The following is a 19424-nucleotide window of genomic DNA, read 5'->3' on the forward strand; positions in this document are numbered from 1 at the left end:
CATTCATTCCTTTCATGCCTTTCAGTGCATTTCTGCATTGCTTTTCCAAACTGCAAAAAAACTGGGCTTTTTTAAAGTGGATTTGTTGCTCCAGGGCAGCACTTTAATCCACTTTAACTGTGCAAACCTCAAAGTTCCTGTATGTGCTAGATTTCCTCCCACAAATTACTGACTGACACGCTGGAGGAACTCTTGGAGAAAATCAATTAAAACATGCCAGCAGAAGGGGGGGGGGTGTGCTAGCAGTTGAGAGAAGGCTTAATCACCTCCCTCACAACACACTAATTATCACTGGTGGTACCTTGTCACCCTCCTTATGTGGAACAAAAAAAATATGAGTGGCTGGAGGCAGGGTGGGGGGGAAGCACAGGCATGTTTACTTTAATTAAATTAGCAGCATATTCAAAATCATATTCACAGTATCTGACAATTATTGAGGCGTTGGTGTGTGTTGCTATTAAGAAAAATCCACCGTTTTAATACTGGTTATAATTTACTGAATCTAAGGTTGTTTTCTCTTATTTGTAGCAACGCTTTTTTTTTTTAAAGGCCCAACATTTTGGAAGTACCATCCTTAGTCCACTGTTCACTTTCCCCATCTTCATGCTTCCCCCTTCTCCAGTTATCTCACATCCCTCTCAGCGCCACATTCCTAGTTTTTTGATAGCAGCCACTCCAAACAACTCAACATCATCCCTTTCCACCTCCTCACTCAGCACTTACTTTAGGAAATCCTCTCACAGCACAGTTCAAGGCAGTGGTATACCCAGCCACGACTGTCCGGTCTACCAGTGGCGTCATGAACACAGGGGCATGGCTGAAGTCATGTTCCTTGTAGTTTAGCTGTTTACAGATTATTCCTGAAAGGGAAGGGGAGGGGAGGGAAACGGCAAATCCATCAGCGGATCTTAGGGATGGGCAAATTGGGCTGCAAGGCCAACTATACGCACAGACCAGGGAGTAAATCTTAGAACTGGAGAATTGGAAGGGATCCCAAGGATCATCTGGGAATCTCAACTGAAGCATCCATGACAGACAGCCATCCAGCCTCTGCTAAAAGGAGAGCCTCTCGAGGGAGACTGTCAAACAGCTCTTAGTGTCCCGTTGAAGCTTTCTGTAAACTGCTTTGAGGATTTTTACAATCAAGCAGTGTGTATGAAATAAAACAAACTCAACGGGGTTTACTTCTCCGGCAGACATGCATAGGATTGCATTGCCAGCTAATTTCTAGTCTGCGTCATTCTCACGTGTGTTGGCTTTCGTGTTTTTGGGTACTAAACTGCCAATGGCAGTTGCATGAAAATTCGCATTTAAATATGCATTCATGAATATATTATTTTCCCTCATAATCTGGTGACTCGTAATCTGGTGAACCAGGTTCGCTTCTCCGCTCCTCCACATGCAACTGCTGGGTGACCTTGGGCTAGTCGCACGTCTTTGAAGTCTCTCAGCCCCACTCACCTCACAGAGTGTTTGTTGTGGGGAGGAAGGGAAAGGAGAATGTTAGCCACTTTGAGACTCCTTAGGGTAGTGATAAAGCGGGATATCAAATCCAAACTACTCAAAATATTATTATTATTATTATTATTATTATTATTATTATTATTAACATTTGTTAGTCACTTTATCTTGCCCAAGGCAACCCAGAGCGATTTACGACCAAAACATCTAGCCAGTATGCATTGCATGAAGTAGCCCAGGTTTCAATCCTATACAGACTTAACCTGGGATAAGTCCTGTCTCCAGCTGGCCCCGCACCACAACTCCCATCACCCCTAGCCAGCAGGACCAGTGGTCAGGGACGATGGGAACCGCAGTCCAAAAACAGCTAGAGACCAGAGCCTGGAAAGCCCTGGTTTGATTTAATATTTCTCCTCAAAATATGCATCTTAATGTCTTTTGGTGCCTTTTTTATGAGCCAAGAACTGCACCAGAGCATTCAGAAGCGTGAAAGCCAGCAGATAACGAAGTTTCCTTCTGTGCATTAGCCTGGAAGGTGCAGACCGCAGCCCCTTCTGCTAAGCCCTGGTCGTCCCATTCCCAGACCGCTAGAGCAATTGCCAGCCACCATCTGGTTCCACCGCATTTACCAGATTTCTGAATGTTAGCGGTGTTTTTGGAGACCCCGGGAGCTTCGCTAAGCCCACAGATGTTCTCGCTGTAGACTCGGAAGTAGTATTCGTTGCCGATGATGAGGTCAGACACCGTGCAGCGGGTGAGGCGGTTGTGCTCGTATACTGTGAACCACTCCTGCGGAAGGAGAGCAGGGACGGTCAGAGAAATAGCTGCAGGGGAGGGAGGATCTGAGCCACAGGTGCCCCCCTCCCTCGAAACAACAGAGAGGTGTGCAGGGTCCACAGAGAGGGAAGGAGTAGATGCTCAAGAAGTCAGATGAGAGGCGATGTAGGATTGAGGCTCCCTGGTTGTCCATAAGTGCTTTATGCAGCTTTGGCAGTAGGCAAGGGAACGATGCTCTTTTTTATTTTTTTTAAAAACCAGCCCAGCTTTTCTGTTTTATGCATTATTTTATCTAGCTGAAAGTTTCTCCTGCTGTTGTTGTTTTTTACATGCTCTTTTCTGTGATGTACTTCTACATATCTGTCATTTGGATTTTTATTTTTACTCTGAAAGCTTGTAGCCTAAAATAAGAGGATATAAATCATATATATATATATATATATATATATATATATATATATAATGGGAGGTAACTACATCATGTCCTCCAGAAACAAGATCTGTGCTCCTTTGATGCTGCTCTTGTAGCAGGCTTGGAACTGCTGCCTAGTCTTCCTGCTGTGAATTTTGCCACTGGCAAAATGTGAACCTTCACAGTGGTAGAAGAAGTTCTCTTTCTTTCTTTCTCTCTCTCTCTTTCACTCTCTGATAGTGTCAGCAGTAAATGAGCAATCTGAGCATGTTTGTATGAATCAATTCTAACTGAATTGGGGTCACTAACTTAGGATGGGAGGCTGCTTCCCTTTTGCACAACTATTCAGTATCCATTTGTCGCAAGTGTTTTTATACTAACCAACTCACAGAAGCAAGCAGCAGGGTCTAAAACTGCATCGACGGCTGGGTACGCACCGTATATTTAAAGCATGTTTAAAGCACACGAGTTACCCCACCTCAGGAATCCTGGGAACTGTAGTTTGTGAAGGGTGCTGGGGGTTGTACTTCCACGAGGGACAAAACTACAGTTCCCGGGATTCTTTAGAGAGAGTTGTGTGCTTTAGATGTGTAACACAGCCTAAAGAACTGATGGGGGGAAATGTTTAAAGCATTTGCCCCTGCCAAAAAGGATTATAAGGTCAGCACCGAGCAAACATCTCTAGGGAGAGCATTCTGCAACTGGTGTGCTGTCACCAAAATGTTCTCACGTTTGGTCACTTAGATGGCAGGGGCACCTGTAGGAGGCCCACCGCAGAAGATCTTCATGTGCAGGTAAGTACAAGACAGGTGGTCCTTCAAATACCCTGACCCTATCTCATGAAGGGCTTTAAAGACCAGTGTTTTTGTTTTGTTTTTTTTAATGTATTTTTATTAAAGATTTTCTTGGTTTGCAAAAGTATGTGCAATGCCTCTCTTTCCCCCCCCTTCTCTAAGTAACATTTTTTACAGATCAGTTTCATTTGTTGAGACATTAGGAAGAAAAGGGGGAAAGAGGTGGGGGGGGGGGAAGGTGAGTGGGGGTGGGGTCGGGTGGCGATGTTTCTATTATACTTAATATATACGGGTTTTGTGTCAGCGTCGTTTGTGCAGGTTCTCTGCTATTCACTTGTGTTTCTTTGGTGGTGAGAGAGGTTGGGGTTGGCCTAGGGTGTGGTTGTTTGTTTGTGAATGGCTGTGGTGATCTTTGTTTTCGTGTGTGAGTGGGGTGGGTGGGTGTTTTGGATCAGGTCAGCCATATTGATTTGTATGCTGTTGGTGGATTTTTGTCATTGTCTTGTTGGGCTGTGTATGTGATAAAGGGGAGCCATACCGGGGTGAAGGCGTCTTCTTCTATTTCTCCCCGTGTCAGTTTCAGTTTATTGGTTATTTTTTCTAGTAAGGCTGTTTCCCATACTATTTGGTACTCCTGACAGGTAAAGACCAGTGTTTTTGAGCAGTTCCTGGAAATGGACTGGAAGCATTGAAGTCACTGTCATTAATGGACCTAGTTAACTCTACTAGTTGATTTCAATGGGTCTTCTCTGAGTAGGACTAGCACTGCATACAACCCACAATATCCTGCCTCAGTTAGTCTCTTGCAATGCTGCAAGGTAGCCGCTGGCACATGTTCTCAACAAGAGTCAGGGGGAAAACCCAAGCCCATTACTAGACTTTGTTTTTATCATTACTAGAAGCAGAAGCCCAATAGGGAAAGGGAAGCCACCTTACCATGGTTTTCTTGTCAGCTTTTTGGATGGAGTAGCCCGTAATCTCCGAATTCCCATCGTCCTTGGGAGGCTCCCACTCTACTAAGGCATTGAAGCCCCACACTTCCTTCACCATCACGTTGTGTGCTGGCCCCGGTTTCTCTGCAGAAGGAATGGGAAACAACAAAGGCTGCTGCATCACTATGGATAAACAGGGAATGGTCCCTTAGCCAAAACTATGTAAGCAAAGGTTCCCTGCAATTGGTAAAATGATGTAAACAAATACAATAGACCTAGCAGCTCTCTAGACCATATTAAATAATCAGATTATCCTCCACCAGGGCCAGGGCCTTCTCAGTGATGGCTCCGACCTGGTGGAATGTTCTGTCCCATGAGACCAGGGCCCTGCAGGATTTAACTTCCTTCCGCAGGGCCTGTAAGACAGAGCTATTCCACCTGGCTTTCAGTTTGAACTTAGCCTGATCTTTTATTCCCCTTCCTTCCCTCCTCCTCCCCTTTTTATGACGATTACCCACTCTGGGATCCCACAGCTAATTCTCCCCTGGTCTCCTCGCTGGCCCAAATAGGACTAATTTAGCCAGCTAGCCCATGGTGATCATCTAATGTTTATTGGATGGATTTCCCCCTAAATTGATTTTTGAATTCTGAATTTATTGTTGTTCACGTTTTATACTGTATTTTATGCTGTTTTTTGTTGCATCAATTAAGTGTTTTAAATTTGTTGTTAGCCGCCCTGAGCCCGGTTTTCTGAGGATTCTTGTTTAATCACATAAGGGGGGATTCTTGTTTAATCACATAAGGGAAAGAAAGGAAAGTTTTTCCCCCCTCCCCCATCAGTCCCTTTGCCATATCGAGTCTTGGCGTATCTTCTCATGATTTATACTTGTTCCTCTGACTCGTCTTGTTTTATCAGAGATCTCTTCTGTTAGCAGTCTTTACTCCCCCTTCTTCCTTGAAATATGTGCATTCGCTTCATCCAAATTGTTTCTTTTGAAGTTCTTGCAGCTAGTGGCACGAATCAGAGACGGCGTCCAGGAGCGCCGAAATCCCACAGGAGGGCATTGTGCCTAGTGCCCCCATCCCCACAAATTCGGGGGTGGTATAGGGCACAGCAGGCAAGGGCAGTCCCCCACCACAATCCTGGGGGGGTAGGGAAGCTATTTACTCCCATCACAGCCTCCAATTTACCTCGTGTGGGTCCGAGAGATGTTATTGTCAGCCATCTTCTGATGCGCCCCTAGTGGTCCCTCCCTTTAAATTTGTTGTTAGCCACCCTGAGCCCGGTTTTCTGAACCGGGAAGGGCGGGGTATAAATAAATAAATAAATTATTATTATTATTATTATTATTATTATTATTATTATTATTATTAAATGGGGATAGCATGAGTGAATCATTGAACCCATCTTCTTTAACCTGCTAAAATGCTGTCAGCAGGCTTTGGGGCAAAAGTCCAGGGCTCCACTCAGCAGACCAAGCAAATCCAGCAAGGCCTGCTTGTCACATTTCAAAGTTAGGTAGATAATACACAATATCATCTCAACGCAAGTGGCGCTGTGGGTTAAATCACTGAGCCTAGGACTTGCCGATCAGAAGGTCAGCGGTTCGAATACCCATGACGGGGTGAGCTCCCGTTGCTTGGTCCCTGCTCCTGCCAACCTAGCAGTTCGAAAGCACGTCAAAGTGCAAGTAGATAAATAGGGACCACTCTGGCGGGAAGGTAAATGGCATTTCCATGCGCTGCTCTGGTTCGCCAGAAGCGGCTTAGTCATGCTGGCCACATGACTCAGAAGCTGTACACCGGCTCCCTCGGCCAGTAAAGTGAGATGAGCGCCACAACCCCAGAGTCGGCCACGACTGGACCTAATGGTCAGGGGTCCCTTTACCTTTACCTATCATCTCAAGAGGGGAGCCCATTAAGAACGGTAAGACAATAGCCTGAAATGACCCAAAGGTTGAAGCGTCATTGCATCCCTGGCTGAAATGGATGCAGGAAGCAGCTAATTCAATACATGGTAGATACATGCAACACAAACACAGAGAGACCCAGCCCTGTCTGCTGGCGCTAGGAAGGTGGGGGGTGGGCCGGAGGGCAGATTTGCGGCTAGCACCTTCTCCAGCGTGCTCTGCTTTCAAAGGCAGATTCCCAGAAGGCTCTTGGAAGATGCTAAATTTCACTTCAAACATTCCACCAGCCTAATCAGGATTAGAGGAGGCGGCTGATCAGAAAGTGGCCGTGTCTGGGGAGGGCGAGGGAGGGGGGCCTTTTTCGGCGGTGTCGGGAGAGGTGACATCTGGCTTAAACCATCAGGGGGAAGCTTAAATATAGAATGGAAGAACATGATCTCTCTCCCCTCTTACCATGGGGGAAGGGTGGGAGCTGATAAGGGATGGTGACACAGGCAGAGAGGGAGGAGGAGGGGGTGGGGAAGGCGTACCAGGCACCAAGGGGGTCAGGACGGGGGGCGAGGGGGGGTAAGAGAGAGGTTGTGGACACCAAGTTTGTCTCCCAATGGAAGGGGGAGAATTAAAAGGTAAAGGGACCCCTGACCATTAGGTCCAGTCGTGGCCGACTCTGGGGTTGCGGCACTCATCTTGCTTTACTGGCCATGGGAGCTGGCGTACAGCTTCCGGGTCATGTGGCCAGCATGACTAAGCCACTTTTGGCCAACCAGAGCAGCGCACAGAAACACCGTTTACCTTCCCTTTACCTTTTGAATTATGGTGCTGGAGGAGACTTTTGAGAGTCCCATGGACTGCAAAAAGATCAAACCTATCCATTCTTAAGGAACAGATAGGTAGCCGTGTTGGTCTGCCACAGTCAAAACAAAATAAAAAAATTCCTTCCAGTAGCACCTTAAAGACCAACTAAGTTAGTTCTTGGTATGAGCTTTCGTGTGCATGCACACTTCTTCAGATACACACTTCAGTGTATCTGAAGAAGTGTGCATGCACACGAAAGCTCATACCAAGAACTAACTTAGTTGGTCTTTAAGGTGCTACTGGAAGGAATTTTTTTATTTTGTTCATTCTTAAGGAAATCAGCCCTGAGTGCTCACTGGAAAGACAGATCCTAAAGTTGAGGCTCCAATACTTTGCCACCTCATGAAAAGAGAAGACTCCCTGGAAAAGACCCTGATGTTGGGAAAGATGGAGGGCACATGGAGAAGGGGGCGACAGAGGACGAGATGGCTGAACAGTGTTCTCGAAGCTACCAACATGAGTTTGACCAAACTGCGGGAGGCAGTGGAAGACAGGAGTGCCTGGCGTGCTCTGGTCCATGGGGTCACAAAGAGTCAGACACGACTAAACGACTAAACAACAACAACAAAGCACAGACATTTTTGTACACATTCCTTGGCAAGAGAGGGTGGGTTTTTGAAGGACGGCTGTGTTTCGGTTTGTGCATTGTTTCGGAATGGGGTCTGTTGGGATGTTTGCTTTTAAATGGAAACTGAATCCAATTATTTTCTCCTCTCCCTAGACAGAACCCCAGTGGGGCAGAGGCCAGGAGGCAGCTGCCAGCCCAGCCCGACGAAGAGGTGCCTTGCTTCCATGGGTAGCATCTTCTGAGGTTGCTGCGCAGCTGGCTGAAGGCTGCCTAGTGCCCTGCCAACCCTCCTGTCTCTCTCGCAGGCCTGGGAGTTGAGAGCATCTCAGTCTCCCACGGGGAGAGAGGAGACTGATGGAGCAGGCCTGGATTAAAGCTTGTTAACAATTTAGCAGCTGCAGCAAGAAGGAAGGGGGAAGGGAGGGGGGAGAACAGAGACGGTGCCCACCCCTTGCTTCCCTCTAAGTTGCCAGGCCATCTTCCAACCGCCCTGGGACAGCAGAGCTGAAGCGAAGGAAACTCTCACCTCTGGGCTTTGGGTTTAGGGCCACTGGTTGCTTGCACCTCTTGCCTTCCAGGAATAATAATAATAGGAAGAATTTATTATTTATACCCCGCCCATCTGGCTGGGTTTCTCCAGCCACTCTGGGTGGCTTCCAACACAATATTAAAATAAAGTAATGCATGAAACATTAAAATCTTCCCTAAACAGGGCTGCCTTCAGATGTCGTCTAAAAGTCTGGTAGTTGTTGTTCTCTTTGACATCTGGTGGGAGGGCGTTCCACAGGGCAGGTGCCACTACCGAGAAGGCCCTCTGCCTGGTTCCCTGTAACTTGGCTTCTCGCAGTGAGGGAAGATTATAATGGAATTATATTATATAATGGAATGGTAAAGACCAGCTCAGCCCCACCCGTTGGCCAGATAAGGGAACAGCAGAACAGCTGTTCCAGTGCTTGCTTCCCTCTTCCCTCCCTGCTCCTTTCACCAGTCGATTGTGAGCCTGTGGGAGGAGCTGGCTCCACACATTTAAAGCACATGGCTTCCCCCTGAAGAATCCTGGGAACTGCCATTTTGCTCCCCAGCACCTTTTAACAAACCACAGTCCCCAGGAGGTGTTGAAGTCATGGGCTTTACTTATATGGTGTGCGCACACTCAGCTACTGCCTTCCTTTTGAATGTCTGCACAACACTTAGAAAACGTTAGGCCTTTTATAAGTGTTTCTTCATCTCCCTCTCTAACTACCTGCACCAAGGCAAGAGTGGACCTCACCAAAGACAAGATTAAGATTCTCTGTTACAAGATTTGTGCATTGAGCCGGGTGGGGTGTTGAACTAGACCAGTGGTTCCCAAGTAGCTAAGCACCCCTTGTGTTTCAAAAGCCGAACAGTGGACCCCTTACTTTTGAAAATTTTGATATCTCTATGATATCATTAGACCTTTAAAGCCCTAAACAGCCTCAGCCCAGTATACCTGAAGGAGCGGACCCACCCCCGCCGTTCTGCCCGGACACTGAGGTCCAGCTCCGAGGGCCTTCTGGCGGTTCCTCCCCTGCGAGGTGACAGGGAACCAGGCAGAGGGCCTTCTCAGTAGTGGCGCCCACCCTGTGGAATGCCCACCCATCAGATTTCAAGGAAATTAACAACTATCTGACTTTTAGAAGACATCCGAAGGCAGCCCTGTTTAGGAAAGTTTTTAATGTTTGATGTTTTATCACTTTTTAAATTATTATTAATATTCTGTTGGGAGCAGCCCAGAGTGGCTGGGGAAGCCCAGCCAGATGGGCAGTGTATAAATAAAGAATAGTAGTTGTTGTTGTTGTTGTTGTTGTTGTTGTTGTTGTTGTTATTTTATGGTAGTTTTTGTTACGTGAATGGTGCCACGGACCCCCTGAGTGGGTTACGCAGGCCCTCTGGGGTCTGTGGACCAACAATTTGGGTATCACCAAAATAGACGTTGATTGACTGACGGAACTAGATGACCGCCAATGTCCTTTCAGCTCTAAAATCGCATGACTCTAAGAGAACTTGAGACGACACACACACATCCCCCTCTACACAGTCTCCCCCATATTCACCTGCTCCGGCTGCACCCCCAAAACATGGTTAGCTTTTTTAAAGAATGTAAATTTGCTGTTGCAACAAATGAAATCTCAAAGGAAATCTCCTTACCAACAACCCGGATCTTGATGACAGCCTTGTCCTCCATGTTTTCAATCTTAACCGAGAGTTCGTAGAAGCCCGAGTGGTGCCGCTGAGCTTTGCGTATGAAAAGGATGGTGTCCAAGTCGGAGGTGCGGACGTTGATCTCTTTGGGGTCCAGAGGCTTCCCGTCCTTTGACCAGGTGACTACAGGGCGGGGTTTACCCTGGAGATGATCAAATGCTTGGTATTGCCACAGAGGCCTTCATTCTAGCGGCATCCCTTCCACCCGCCCGCCCTGCCCCACTTCTCCCCACATTTTGCTCCAGAGCTGGAAGCTTTCCCCAGCTGAGTTCTCGGTTGGTGCATAAATAGTTTTATGCAGGCATAGGCGAACTCGGCCTTCCAGGTGTTTTGGGACTACAACTCCCATCACCCCTAGCTAACAGGACCAGTGGTCAGGGATGATGGGAGTTGTAGTCCCAAAACATCTGGAGGGCCGAGTTTGCCTATGCCTGGTTTTATGTGTCTAAAAATCGATAAATAAAAGGAAGTTGTGTTTGTCCATAAGGGGAGGAAATTCAAAACCCACAGCTGGCAAACCTTTTACAGTTGTACCTTGGAAGTCGAATGGAATCCGTTCTGGAAGTCCGGTTGACTTCCAAAATGTTCGAAAACCAAAGTGCAGTTTCTGACTAGCTGCAGGAAGCTCCTGCAGGCATTCAGGAACCACAGAAGCCCTGTCAGACGTTCAGGTTCCAAAGAACATTTGCAAACCAGAACACCCCCTCCTGAGTTTGCGGCGTTCAGGAGGCAAAACGTCCGAGTACCTAGGCATTCGGGATCCAAGGTACAGCTGTATTGGGAGTGCCAACCAAAACGACACCTAAAAAATGAGTTGCTTTCGGACTTCTCCTGCACTCTTCAACGAGGAAGGACCCCACAAAATATGAGGAAAATAAACTGGCAGGATGTTGTAAGCATACATTCTGCATTTGGGCTTGGTCCCGAATTGGAGACTGCAGGGGGAATGAGTCTGCAAACACTGCAGTTGGATGGAATACTCCTAGGATGCTGGGATGTGGAGGTTCTGAATGTTTTACGAAAACAAAGTTTTTCAGTTACTTGGGGCAACCTTCCTTTGGTAGGAAGGTTTGCAGGCTAATGGGGCTGACGTTTCCTCAATGGGAGATCATGGTTGGGAAGTATCTGGAGAGCTTTCAGAGGTTAGCCATCAAAGCTCAGAGGAGAGTTTTGACAAACCCAGACACAGCACTGAGAGGAAGGGCTGACAGAATAGACTGTGTAGGTAAGTGTTTGCTTGCTTACTTGCTTACTTAAAACTGTGATAGGAACATGAAGAATGATGCAGAATCTGGATGAGGAAGGCCTTCAAATGAAAATCCAAACCTCCCTCAGTGTTCTTCTGGGTAAACATGAATTCCAGGGTGGGTGGAATCCCCAAAGCCAGCTGCTCACCTGGAATGGGATCACCAAGTTGATCTGTTCTCCAACTCTCCTGATGTACGTCGTCCGGAGATGGCGAGGAAGGCGGATCTTGGGCTGCTCTGTAAGGCGAGAGAGAAAGCAAGTGGGTCGGCATGAAATTTGCATAAGATGGCAAGTGGTTGGGATCCAGACTTTCCAAAGTCAGTTTAAGTGCACATTGGGTTGGATCTGGATTAATGTGTCGTACTTAAGAGCAGACCTACTGAAATAAATGGGATGACTTTAAGACAACTAAGTTCAATCTTACTGATTTCAGTGGGTATATATTCAGTATAACCCCCCTTTACCTGGGAGTAGACCCTGTTGAATTCAATAGGACTTACTTCTCATCAGGCATGGTTAGGCTTGTGCTGTAAGTCTAGACTCAACTCCTTCAGTGTTTTAAGTTTATAATTTGGCAACGTTCTTTAACATTCCAGCCTTAAATCCAGTTCTCCCTATTTCTGCAGCAAATCGTGGTTTTTAAATAATCACGAAAGTTCTTCAGCATTTCACTTTGAATTTCTCCTACTAAACACATTTACATGTACCCCCCTTTTTTTTGCAAGCCATTTCTCCTAATTCTTGTGTACTATTTTCATGGCTATAATAACTTTCATGCACACTTTCACCTAATATGTGCGTTTTGTAAATTGTGGTAGGAGAATTGCATTGCAAAATGTGGCTAAGTATGAATTCCAAAGGACGGCTGCACATCAGTTCTTATTTGGTTTCGGAAACTGCAAATTTGACAGATCCACCTCTAAATGCCAATGGAATCAAGTTTCTCCCCTCCTCCTAATTCCTAGCGACTTGGAGCAACAAGCACATCTAACCCACTGACATCTTCTCAGTCTGGCTCTCCAATAACCTTTGGAGCAGTGAAACTAGAAGCTCTTCTATGTTCTGCCTCTGCAGGCTCCCTTTATAAGGCAAAAAGGCCCAGGGGACCGGGTAGGGACATTGAGGGAGCTCAGGGTTCACAGCTCAAGAAATACAACTTGACTCACGGACAATCTCTCGGATAGTGACTGGCTGCGCAAGGGTGGCTGGTAAACTCTTGCCAGCGATGTTGACTGCAATGACCCGGAACAAAAGCTTCTCCCCTGTAGGAAGTCCCTTAGCGGTGAAGCCACAGCGTTCGACCAGCTCTGTGTTGGCAGCTACCCATTCGTCGGCTGGGAGCAGAGAACACAAGGTTAGAAGGTAAAAAGTGTTGGATGACAGGAGCAAACCAGCAATAAATCACAGTGTAAGTAGGAGTTAACTCTTTATTAGCAAAAAGAAACAGCATGTGCACAGGAGTGCCAGCCCTAATAAGCCCAGCAACTCATCTCTGGTAGGTCTTCCCTCCATGAAGCAGTTGCTGAGATTGAAGGTCCTTCCCTCCCCACAGCTCTCTAAGTCCCCTTCTTTTCAGGGCTTTCTGAGACTGTGCCTATGTGAAGCTAACTTATCCTCCGTCATTTTCATGCCTCTCCTGGTTCTGGGAGACAAGTGGGGAGGGGATATTGTAACAGCAGGAAGGGAAAATACCCATGTCTCTTCACCAGCCAGAGTCATCTCTGCCTCTTGGCCTCCCTCCTCTCCTGCCTCTGATTCTGGAATTCTCTCTCTGCTACAGACTCTGCCAACTCATTGAGCCCTGTTGCCCCTTCAGCTTCTGACACCTCCTCCACCCAGTCTTCTCCCTCTGACCACTCATCATCATCCCACCACCAACCCCCAGGCTCTGAGTCCTTTCCACTGCCAAACAGCTCTTCCTAACATTTAGCTGGAACCTCCTTTCTTGTAACTTGAAGCCATTGATTCGGGTCCTACCATCCAGAGTAGCAGAAAACAAGTCCGGTCCATCTTCCATGTGACCTCCCTTTAGATATCTGAAGATGGCTACCACATTTCCTCTCAGTCTTCTCTTATTCAGGCCAAACATAACCCACCTCCCTCAACCATTCCTCAATAGGCTCGGTTTCCAGACCCTTGACCCCCCGATACTCACTTCCTTCCTTGCACCACTCAATGAGGTAGCCATCAATACCCCCTGCACCAATCCGGTCTGGAGCACGCCACTTCAAAGTGGCCGTGGTGTCTGTTACATCCTCCAGGGTGAGGTGGAGTGGCTCGCTAGTGGGGGCTGAAGGAGGAGGGAGGAAGCAGAAGAGCAATTACACATATGCACAAACATAACATTGGTCTCTCATCTACACTGACAAATCCACAACTTCCAGTTCGTCTCGAATGCCAAGAGCCTGCCATTTTGTACTTTTTGTCAATGCCTTCTCCTTCTCCTTCTAAAAATGTAGCATAAACACCGACAACTGGGAAACACTGGCTGCAAGCACTCCAATTGGAGAACAGCCTTTACCAAAGGTGTCATGGGCTTTGAAGACTCTCGAACTCAGGACGAAAGGGAGAAATGTGCTAAGAGGAAGGCACGCTTGGCAAACCCTGACCATGATCAACTCCCACCCAGAAACCTATGTCCCCACTGTGGATCCAGAATTAGCCTCCACGGTCACTTACAGACTCACTGTTAAAACCGTGTTTATGGAAGGCAATCTTACTTGGCTACGAGTGATTGCCGAAGAAGAAGAAGAAAATTATACTCCCCTAGTTTTCAAAGACACTCATGGCATCATACAATGCAAAGGACAAAATGATAATAAAATATATTGGGGGGTTTATTATTAATATTTTATTGAAAAGTTTTCAGTTATAAAGATATAAAGTAATACAAAAGATGGGGAGGAAAGAAAAAGTCACAAAAATGTGTACAGAAAAAAATATGTGAATAGATACCAAAAAATACCGTAATCCCATACATTTTTTTATAAATCTGATATTATTATCCTAATACATATGTAAATTTTAATAATAAAATATAGAGCGATCCCTTGAAAAATCACCAATATTGACATCAAAACTAGGTCCCTACAATGAAATCAAGAACAGCCAGTGAAATCAAGAACAGCCACAACTAAAAAGGCCCTGGCCCTGGTTACTGCCAGCTGGGGTGAAACAATCTGCCAATTACAGTTCTCTCAATTTCTCATTTTCCCCAATCATAAATTCAGTTCCCCACATTTTGCAGCAATTTGTGATTTGTTTTATTTTTAAACCCTCATAAAAATCTACCAGCATTTCAATGCAAATTTTTCTCCTAACATACACATTTTCATATGCAGTTTGGACTAATGTACACATTTTTACAAGCAATTCCCCCCCCCAAAAAAAACGTAATGCATTTGTGTATGTTATTTTCACCAGTGCGTTCATTTTTATGCCCACTGCCCCCTAATATATACACTTTTGTAAACACTTTTTGGCTGCTGAGCTGCACAGCAAAATGAAGATAAGCACGAATTTCAGAGGATAACTGTGTTTTTCGGTTCGTATATTGTTTTGCAAAGTGTGAATTTGATAGATTCGGCTTCAAAACGAGACCCAAATCAAATTTCTCCTCCATCCCTACCGCCAACTAACTTCCTTTTCTTTGTCAGTCACTCTGCAGGCGAGAGAAGAAGGGGCGAGACACCCAGCGGTGCAGCAATAAAATTGCTAGCACCATTGCAAAGCTAAGCAGGGCCCAGTATGATTTCATTCACCTAAGGTAGGAAGAAGGGATTATTTGGCTTTTATCCCGCACTCTTTATCATTACTCCATGGCCTCCACATTTCATACTCTTGTCTCATAGAATCATAGAATTGGAAGAGACCACAAGGGCCATCGAGTCCAACCCCCTGCCAAGCAGGAAACACCATCAGAGCACTCCTGACATATGGTTGTCAAGCCTCTGCTTAAAGACCTCCAAAGAAGGAGACTCCACCACACTCCTTGGCAGCAAATTCCACTGTCGAACAGCTCTTACTGTCAGGAAGTTCTTCCTAATGTTTAAGTGGAATCTTTTTTCTTGTAGTTTGGAACCATTGCTCCGTGTCCGCTTCTCTGGAGCAGCAGAAAACAACCTTTCTCCCTCCTCTATGTGACATCCTTTTATATATTTGAACATGGCTATCATATCACCCCTTAACCTCCTCTTCTCCAGGCTAAACATCTCTTGATCAATATCAATCATAAACACACAAAATTTACTCACCGATAGGCATGAAAGGTTTGGTATTCAGGCTGGGCTGAGAGACTCCAATTGCGTTGACGGCAAAGACACGCATCTCATACAGAACCCCTTCAATCATCTTGGTGGACTCATAGGTTGTCTCGGTGAAAACATCAAAATTTAGCTTCATCCAACGCATGCTTCCTTTCTTCTTGCGCTCCATCAGGTACCCTGAGGCAAAAAGGGGGGAAATGAGGTCAACGGGAGGAGATACCAGCTCCCCAAAGATTGTCCACAGAATGGAAGATGGCAGGATCCCCAAGGATGTGTTCTACAAGGAACTGGCTTCAGGAACCAGGCCAACTCTTGAGTTATAAAGGTGTCTGCAAACATGAAGGCTGGCAGCATCAACCCCAACATTCTTGAGGGTGACCACAGTGTCTGGAGATATGTAGGCAGCCAGGTTGGACATCAACAGCAGTGACCAGAGGAGGAATGGCCGCTGGGAGGAGCACAGAGAGAAGAAACGCCATGGTGCATCTGCAGCAGCACAACCGGACGCCTTTATCTGCCCCAGCTGCAACAAAACATGTCTCTCCCATATCAATCTCTACAGCAGACGCTGTAACCTTCCAACAGTTTGACTTCACCACCGAAGATGCACTCCTCCATCGTTTCCCTGCCAACAATAACTGTCCCCACAGACAAGGGATCCCCAGTGATCCAGCTAAGCCATGGGTAGGCAAACTAAGGCCCAGGGGCCGAATTCGGCCCAATCGCCTTCTCAATTCGGCCTGCGGACGGTCCGGGAATCAGCGTGTTTTTACATGAGTAGAATGAGTGCTTTTATTTAAAATGCATCTCCGGGTTATCTGTGGGGCATAGGAATTCATTCATTTTCCCCAAAAAAATATAGTCTGGCCCCCCACAAGGTCTGAGGGACAGTGGACCGGCCCCCTGCTGAAAACGTTTGCTGACCCCTGGCTCTAGTTCATGGGTAGGCAAACTAAGGCCCGGGGGCTGGATCCGGCCCAATTGCCTTCTATATCTGCCCTGCAGATGGTCCATGAATCAGCATGTTTTTACATGAGTAGAATGTGTGCTTTTATTTAAAATGCATCTCTGGGTTATTTGTGGGGCACAGGAATTCGTTCATTCCCCCCCAAATATAGTCCGGCCCCCCACAAGGTCTGAGGGACAGTGGACCGGTCCCCTGCTGAAAAAGTTTGCTGACCCCTGAGCTATGCCATCTCAGGTTCATTCGCAGGTAAGATTCAGAAGAACTTTATGCTACTGAGAAGAACTATACAAGGTGATGGAGTTGTGAAATCGACTGGGCCAATTTCTCTCCCAATGGGGAAAGAACCCAAACCAAAAATGCAAATGCTTTTGAATAGGCACGTGCAAGAGTGATTGATGGAGGAGGACACATAACCATTAAAAAAAATGATTTTAAAAAGAAGGGACATGTAATCTGTGATGATGCACACACCCATTTTAAAGGTATAATAATAATAATAGGTATGGGCACTCATCTGAATAAGAGGGATATGCACATATCCTGAACACACAGAAACACTAATAATAATAATAATAATAATAATAATAATAATAATAATGTGACCTGACCAATGGAGAGTGAGGGTTTGCTACTCCCCAACAAGGCATGTGAAGGGCATATTATTATTATTATTATTATTATTATTATAGCCACAGTATCATAGCAATATGCACAATTTGTACGCCACCCTACACCACAGGTCTCTTACCAGTCACAGGCATGCCGCCGTCGTATTTGGGCACATCCCACACCAAAATGGCCCAGTCCTCTCCCACCGAAGTGATGCGCACGGATTCCGGAGGATCGGGGACGTCTGCCAAAGACATGGAGCAATGGGAGTAAGATGGGAGCAGTGAGACGGCAGGCCAGCCAGGACTAAAAGACTTGCCCCGCAATTGCAGCAGACCAGGTTACTCACCCACCACCTTGATATTGAGGGTCGCTATGTCCTCCCCCACCGGATTGGTCACCTTGATGGTGTAGCTCCCTTCATCTGAGCGCTCGGCACTCTCTATCACGAAACTGCTCAGCTCGTTCCTCTCCTCAATACGGACCCGGCCTTCCTTCTCCGTAAAGACCTGAGGAGTATGGGAGAGCAGGCAAAGATGAATCAATCAGAGAAGTACGCATAACCTCCAATGAAAACAGGGACATCCTAAATACTACTAGTACTAATAATAATAATAATATTTTTGACAATCATTTTTATTAATTTTCAATTACAATAATCCAATGGTAGCCACATTATAACAACGCCAAATCACAATGCAATTACAGTGGTACCTGTGGTTACATACACTTCAGGTTACATACGCTTCAGGTTACAGACTCCGCTAGCCCAGAAATAGTGCTTCTGGTTAAGAACTTTGCTTCAGGATGAGAACAGAAACCGTGTGGCGGCGGTGCGGCGGCAGCAGCAGGAGGCCCCATTAGCTAAAGTGGTGCTTCAGGTTAAGAACAGTTTCAGGTTAAGAACGGACCTCCGGAATGAATTAAGTACTTAACCCGAGGTACCACTGTACTAATCCCAAACATTCATATGCCAAATTGTATAATTTAGGTGGCCTCCCACGTGCCAGAATTGATGGTTTGATAATTTACTTTGTTTCTGCATTCCAAGATCTTATTCCTCTCAATTCCATTCCATTCCATTCAAAATAGCAATCCCTTATATAACAACTGCCATATTAACGACATCCATTCGTCTTGACGTATTAAACGATTTATAAACTTATAGGTGAAGCAATAGCCTTATTCCTCCTGTGTGTGACAATTATTCTGTCTGCGGTGTTCCTTCCTGTCCTTGTAAAATGTTATGTCTATCTTTTTCCAGCCGATACTTCCATCATGCCTTGGGCGGCGCTAATATCAATAATAATAATAATAATAATAATAATAATAATAATAACCCCGCCCATCTGACTGGGTTGCCCCAGCCACTCTGAGCGGCTTCCAACTTATAGAAAAACAGAATAAAACATTGGAGGTGGTGGGCTCTCCTTCCTTGGAGGTTTTTAAGCATAGGCTGAATGGCCATCTGTCATGGATGCTTTAGTTGAGATTCCTGTATCGCAGGGGGTTGGGCTAGAGGGCTCTTGGGATCCCTTCTAATTCACAATTCTATGATTAAACATTTAAAAAAGCAGGGCTGATTTCAGATTTCTTCTAAAGATTGTAGATTGTATAGTTACTTAACTCCTTGGCTCAGTGGGTCCATACCCTACAACATTTATCCAGCGAAAATAGGGATGTCCTAAGGAAAAGCAGGACACTCTGGGATCATGGGCATAGCCAAGGTGGGGGCAGGGGAGCAGCTGCCCCCCATCAAATAAAACAATAGAACTAACTGACCAATCACGTCAGTTCTGCCTGCCCCCCAACAGAAGTCCTGCCCGCCCTCCCATAACAAAAATCCTAGCTACACCCACGTCTGGGATCAAATCAGAAACAGGGACGGCTTCTGTAAATCCGGGACTGTCCCTGGAAAATAGGGACAACTAGAGGGTCTGAATAAGCTGCGCTGTGCAGAGTCGATACAGTGGTACCTTGGTTTACAACCACAATCCGTTCCGGAGGTCCGGTTGTAAACCAAAACAGGTTGTAACCCAAGGCGCACTTTCGCCAATGGGGCCTCCCCCCAAAAAATGGGTTGTAATCCAAAAAAAGGGACACGCACTTTCGGGTTTGACGTGGTTGTAATCCAAAATGGTTGTAAACCAAGGTGCCACTGTATATGTATATACCGTCAAAAGCAGAAACAAATCTTGAGCTCTCACGATGGAGCAAACTGGGTTCTGAAACGTGCTCTTCCGAAAAAGAGCACGTGTGGTTGGATCCAGACTAAGTTAGCTGAGATCAATGTGAGGGGGAAATCAGTCCTGGTTTAAATGTGAAAACAAGCCAAGGCCCATCGATTTCACTGAGTACCAAGGCTGCAATCCTAACTACGTCTACTCAGAAGTAAGTTACATT

At 46.1% G+C, this 19424-nt stretch overlaps 1 protein-coding gene across 3 annotated transcripts in view; it reads right to left on the reverse strand.

Annotated features, from left to right (window-relative positions):
- The window catches only part of MYBPC2 (myosin binding protein C2), a 76603-nt gene that overhangs the window by 4959 nt on the left and 52220 nt on the right, over window positions 1-19424 (reverse strand). For all 3 annotated transcript variants that reach the window (XM_079949301.1, XM_079949300.1, XM_079949302.1), the window contains exons 18-27: window positions 17371-17530; window positions 17161-17265; window positions 15434-15622; window positions 13336-13470; window positions 12347-12514; window positions 11328-11416; window positions 9879-10074; window positions 4381-4520; window positions 2091-2250; window positions 724-860 (exon numbers count right to left, since the gene is read on the reverse strand). In XM_079949301.1, the coding sequence (XP_079805427.1) occupies window positions 724-860; window positions 2091-2250; window positions 4381-4520; window positions 9879-10074; window positions 11328-11416; window positions 12347-12514; window positions 13336-13470; window positions 15434-15622; window positions 17161-17265; window positions 17371-17530 (1479 nt within the window). The remainder of the gene's footprint in view (window positions 1-723; window positions 861-2090; window positions 2251-4380; window positions 4521-9878; window positions 10075-11327; window positions 11417-12346; window positions 12515-13335; window positions 13471-15433; window positions 15623-17160; window positions 17266-17370; window positions 17531-19424) is intronic.

This window comes from Podarcis cretensis (genome assembly GCF_951804945.1).
Source record: "Podarcis cretensis genome assembly, chromosome: 13".
NCBI lineage: Eukaryota > Metazoa > Chordata > Lepidosauria > Squamata > Lacertidae > Podarcis > Podarcis cretensis.